The sequence below is a fragment of the Arachis hypogaea genome, chromosome 20 (assembly GCF_003086295.3).
Source record: "Arachis hypogaea cultivar Tifrunner chromosome 20, arahy.Tifrunner.gnm2.J5K5, whole genome shotgun sequence".
Taxonomy (NCBI): domain Eukaryota; kingdom Viridiplantae; phylum Streptophyta; class Magnoliopsida; order Fabales; family Fabaceae; genus Arachis; species Arachis hypogaea.
Genome location: NC_092055.1, coordinates 32,645,065 through 32,650,195, shown reverse-complemented (window position 1 = coordinate 32,650,195; position 5,131 = coordinate 32,645,065). Strand labels below are relative to the sequence as shown.

Here is a 5,131-nt window from a genome sequence, read left to right as displayed (position 1 = left end):
ATTTTTAAAATTTAATTTTGTTATACTAATATAATCGTAAAATTATATTTATTTTTTATGACAATATAAAAAAAGTATTATTTTAAATAATGTAATGAATATAATTGAATGCATATGAAAAATTACTTTATATTAATTGTATATTAAAATTAAATTTAATAAAAAATTATTATAATCAAATATTTGGATTAAAAATTGTTAAGGATTAATTTGAGTGTGTTAGTAAATGAATAAATAAATAAATAAATCGCTCCCTTCACTCCAAACGCAAAGAGAGGAGGAAGCAAGAGAGTCACAACTCACGTCCAAGATTCTTTTGATTTTGATTTTGTTGTATGATATTGAGGCTACCAAGATGCCAACCCCGGTGGCAGCAGCCCGGCAATGCCTAACACCAGAGGCTGCCCGCGCCCTCGACGAGGCGGTGTCCGTTGCCCGCCGTCGCGGCCACGCCCAAACCACCTCTCTCCACGCCATCTCCGCCCTCCTCTCCCTCCCCTCCTCCTCCCTCCTCCGCGACGCATGCTGCCGCGCCCGCAACTCCGCCTACTCGCCGCGCCTTCAGTTCAAGGCCCTCGACCTCTGCCTCTCCGTGTCCCTCGACCGCTCCCCTTCCTCCAACCCATCCACTGACCCGCCCGTCTCCAACTCCCTCATGGCAGCCATCAAGCGGTCTCAGGCCAATCAGCGCCGACACCCTGACACGTTCCATAACCAACTCTTGTTCCAAAGTAACCACTCTAACAACCTCCAACAAACTCAGCAACCGTTTTCTGTTTCGTCGGTTAAAGTTGAGCTGCAGCATTTGGTGATATCGATTCTTGATGACCCGGTTGTCAGTCGGGTTTTCGCTGAAGCGGGTTTCCGGAGCTCCGAAATTAAGCTCGCGATACTCAGGCCCTTGCCGCAGCTTTTTCGCTACTCGAGATCGCGTGGGCCGCCGGTTTTTCTATGTAACTTGCCGGAACAAGGCCGCCGGGGAGGGTTTTTCGGGTTCCCGTTTTCCGGCCGCGGAGACGGAGGGGAGGAGGAGAGTTTCAGGAGGATTGGGGAGGTTCTGGTGAGAAGCAAGGGGAGGAACCCGGTGCTGCTTGGCGCGTGTGCTGGCGAGGCGATGCGGCAGTTCGTGGAGGCGGTGGAGAAGCGGAGGGAGGGGGTGCTGCCGGTGGAGCTGGTAGGGTTGAGGATTGTGTCCGGGATTAGGGAAGCGGAGGAGGTGGCGGAGAAGGGCGTGGGGCCAGGAGTGGTGGTGAATTTGGGGGACTTGAAGGGTTTTGTGGCGGAGGAGGAGAATAACGGCGGTGAAGAGGGTGTTCTTGGGGAACTGGGGCGGTTGTTGAAGGTTCATAGTGAGAGGGTATGGTTGATTGGTTTTGCTGGGAGCTATGAGTCTTACTTAAAATTTGTTGGAAGGTTTCCTTTTGTCGAGAAAGATTGGGATTTGCAGCTTCTTCCCATTACTTCTCTTCAATCTTGCCAGAGACCAAGGTCCAGGTGATTTTTTTCCTCAATGAATATCTTCTTCTATTTATTCATGTAACTCTCAACTTCTCCAAAGTAGTTGTTTACTGTCAGAACTTTTCAACAAAGGAGATTAAATATTAATTCTTTTATTCATCATGTGCATGCTTCGAGTAGTTTCGGTTGTTGTTTCTTTTTTTTTTTTTTAAATTTTTTTATTAAGAATTTTCATAGATGAGTCTTTTAATATTTTGGATTAAATGTTTTTCAGTTCTTTAACTTAATGAAGCGGGTCTATATACAAACATACCACCATAATTCTTTTTTGATAAAAACTCTGAATTTAAGGATGAGCGGAATATTATTATAGAAGACTTATAGATAGATTGTCATGATCAATTAAATAATAAATGGATAGATGTGAATTCATTTTTATTCGTATGATAAACTAATAAGTAATAACTAGTTCTATAGATGGATTTTCATTTTCATTTAATCTCATGTATATTTTGTTGTTTGACAGTTTAATGGATTCATTTGTACCATTTGGTGGATTTTTCTCTTCCCCTTCCGATTTGAAAAGTCCACTACCTGGCTGTATTCCCAATCTCAGGCACCGTCAAAACAGCGAAAGGTGTGAACAAGAAGTGCCTGCTCCAAAGGAAAGATTTTCTTCTTTGGCTGTTGAACCATGTCAATCTAACTATCAGCCATGGCTACAGATTGCAGAAATCAATGCAGCAAAAGGATTGAATACTAAGGTGCGTACTGAGTACTGTATAGCAGTCGGATAAATGTCAGTTAAAATGAGCAAAAAATTTGGTTATATAAAAGGGATAAAAAATTTGGCGATATAAAAGAGCATTTTGATTAAGTATAATCTTCACCAATCTTAAAACAATGAATATTAAAAGATATACAAATTAGATTTTTGGAAAAGATTTTGGTTACTTAATAAAAAAAATTTGCAATTGTTTTTTTTAAACGAATTATTTGATTTTTATCGATGAATTTTTTCTCATTTTGTTTATGTAAAAAATATTTTCTTTTCCATTCAGTACAGACCAAAAAGGATGATTTTCTTTTATTCGATGGTGGTAAATCCATGCCAACTCATAAGAACATGGATAATGTTTACTATCATCTGCGCCAGGGATTTTCCGAAGCAAATTCTTGTCCGAATGTTATGGGTTTTCTTTGTACTAAAGATAAAAAGAAAGATGCTGAAAATCGTGACAGCAAAGTTACAGACAATTCTCCTGTTGAAGTCATCGATCTAAACTCGGAAGTTCCAGCCAATTTGCAAATTCTGTCTACATCACTACCAACCAGTTCTTTTTCTTTGGCCTTCAAGGAAATGCAGGGGAAGCATACTTCGAAACCTATGTTCCAAAAAGCGGAAGATCTCGACTCAGCTGACCTGAGATCATGCAACATCTCCAATTCAAGTGTGTGCGATGGTAGTGAAATGTCTCCAACTTCAGTTAATTCTGTAACCACAGATCTGGGTTTAGGACTATGTTCTTCTCCTACCAGCAATAAATTTAAGAAACCTATTGACGAATATTCAATGGGTCCTCCAAAGCAAATTGGGAGTCAATTTTCTTCCAACTTCAATTTGGCTGATGGGAATATCTTGAAACATATGTCACAGTCTTCTTCCTGCTTAAGTTTCGACCATGTTAGACAAGTTGATGCTAGAAATCCCAAAAGCCTTTTTGAAGTTCTATCGAAGGAGGTAACCTGGCAAGACGAAGCATTACATGCTATCGTCAAAGCAATAGTTTGCAGTTCAACAAAAAGGATTAGACAATGTGGAGCAATTCAACGAGGTGATTTATGGATGAATTTTGTGGGACCTGATAGGCACGGCAAAAAGAAAGTAGCCGTTGCTTTAGCTGAGATTTTGTATGGAAGTCGGGACAGCTTTATTTGTATGGATCTAGGTTCCAAAGAAATGAGAGCATGCAATGCTGTTAAATTTAGGGGGAAGACTACTCTTGATTTTATTGTGGGGGAGTTTTGCAAGAAAACTTTGTCTGTGGTTTTTCTTGAAAATGTAGATAAGGCAGATGGAGTAACTCAAAGCAGTTTGTTGCAAGCCATCAGGACGGGGAAAATAACAGACTCGCACGGACGAGAAATCGGATTAAACAATGCCACATTTGTGACTTCGTTTTTAAATTATAAAGATAGTTTGACCTTAACAGAAGAACCTTCCAACTATCCTGAGGAAAGGATACTAATGGCAAAAAGAGGAGCTATCAAGATCAAAGTTGAACATGCCATTGGAGACATCATATCTAACAGATTGAGAGATGTTATGCCAAATCTAATTTTTGTAAATAAACGAAAATTGATTGGTGATAATGAATTTCACCACGATCGACATTTAATCTCAGATGTGCCTAAAAGGGCACATATAGCATCAAATTGGCTTTTGGATTTGAATCTTCCAGCTGAAGAGAGTGAATCGCAACAAATGGACATTGAAAATTCCAAACATGTCTCAACTGGGAACAACCAAAACATTTGGTTGCAAGATTTGTGTGATCAAGCTTACCAAACAGTTGTTTTCAAACCTTTCGATTTTGATGCGCTGGAAGATAGAGTGTTAAAAGTAATTAGAAGTAACTTCAACAAGATTCTTGGATCAGAATGTGTCTTACAAATTCAGTCAGAAGTCATTGACCAGTTGCTAGCAGCAGCATATGTCTTGGACCAGGATACAGTGGTGAAGTGGGTGGAGCAAGTTCTGAGCGAAGGATTCCTTGAAGTACAGAGAAGGTGCAACCCCACAGCTAGTTCAATTGTGAAACTTGCTTCATATCAAGATCAAGCTTTAAGTGTATACCTTCCACCAACAATACTTTTGGATTGAAACTACTACCAGAAAATGTTGGCTTTTCTGTATTTGGCTGTATAATTTAGCAGTAATACATAGTGAAAACTACTTTTAGCCTTTACTGCTTCCTGTTATTTTTGATGGATTTATATTTGTGTAGGTGGTGGTGGTTGTAGCTTATAATATGTAATCTGGAACTGGTATTCTGTGTGGTTATTATTATTGCGTTTGCATGTTAAAACTTAGTATCTTTGCTTTAGTGAAAGTTAAAAAGCAGTGGTTAGTCCATTGAGTAATATATATATACTGAATTACTGATGAATAAATTTAGATAAAAAATTAAGAGGATTTTGTATGTTTTGTGATTTGATAAAGAAATTTTACAGTTGGAATTGAGTCATTATATTTATAATTTAATTTTGATGCATTATCAATGTAAAATTGTTTTTATACGTGTATCCAATCACATAAGATTATATTACCAAAAATAATTTTTTTTATATTAATTACGTGAATAATCAACTAAGAGAATGACTGTAATTACACGACCTTATAAAACGTTTTATACTGTCGATACATCAAAATTAAACGTTTTATTAATCAACCGTAAATTAAATTTAAGAGACATGAAGCAGTAGAGTAGAGTGGCGGACGAAACTTTGATTTAATAAAATTGTAGGTGATATATGTATGAGTTGCTTGTTTTATTTTATGTGTAGGCAAATTTTATGTGTCTTGGTTGTTGAGTCTTTGTGGTATAATTGTTGTGCTTTGACAAAATCTTGTGATTTTTGGTCTATTCTTAATAATAATGCCAAAAGAGAT

At 38.2% G+C, this 5,131-nt stretch overlaps 1 protein-coding gene across 4 annotated transcripts; it reads left to right on the top strand.

Annotated features, from left to right (window-relative positions):
• The first annotated feature begins 264 nt into the window (after positions 1-264).
• On the top strand, positions 265-4,547 carry LOC112783300 (protein SMAX1-LIKE 8). 4 transcript variants are annotated; one of them, XM_025826196.3, is made up of 3 exons: positions 265-1,494; positions 1,985-2,222; positions 2,615-4,547. In XM_025826196.3, the coding sequence occupies exons 1-3, from the start codon at positions 356-358 to the stop codon at positions 4,340-4,342; spliced, it is 3,105 nt and encodes a 1,034-aa protein (XP_025681981.1). In that variant the 5' UTR covers positions 265-355; the 3' UTR covers positions 4,343-4,547. The 4 variants fall into 4 exon arrangements, with proteins under 4 accessions (XP_025681981.1, XP_025681977.1, XP_072085992.1 ...); XM_025826192.3 differs by having other exon boundaries at positions 2,525-4,547; XM_072229891.1 differs by having other exon boundaries at positions 270-1,494; positions 2,045-2,222.
• Positions 4,548-5,131: the final 584 nt, after the last annotated feature.

What these genes read in the sequence shown, in the direction of transcription:
- LOC112783300 (XM_025826192.3), top strand. Translation starts at nt 356, where the DNA reads ATGCCAACCCCGGTGGCAGCAGCCCGGCAATGCCTAACACCAGAGGCT. An exon ending in TGCCAGAGACCAAGGTCCAG is followed by an intron (nt 1,495 to 1,984) that starts GTGATTTTTTTC and finishes GTTGTTTGACAG; the next exon opens with TTTAATGGATTCATTTGTAC. An exon ending in CAAAAGGATTGAATACTAAG is followed by an intron (nt 2,223 to 2,524) that starts GTGCGTACTGAG and finishes CATTCAGTACAG; the next exon opens with ACCAAAAAGGATGATTTTCT.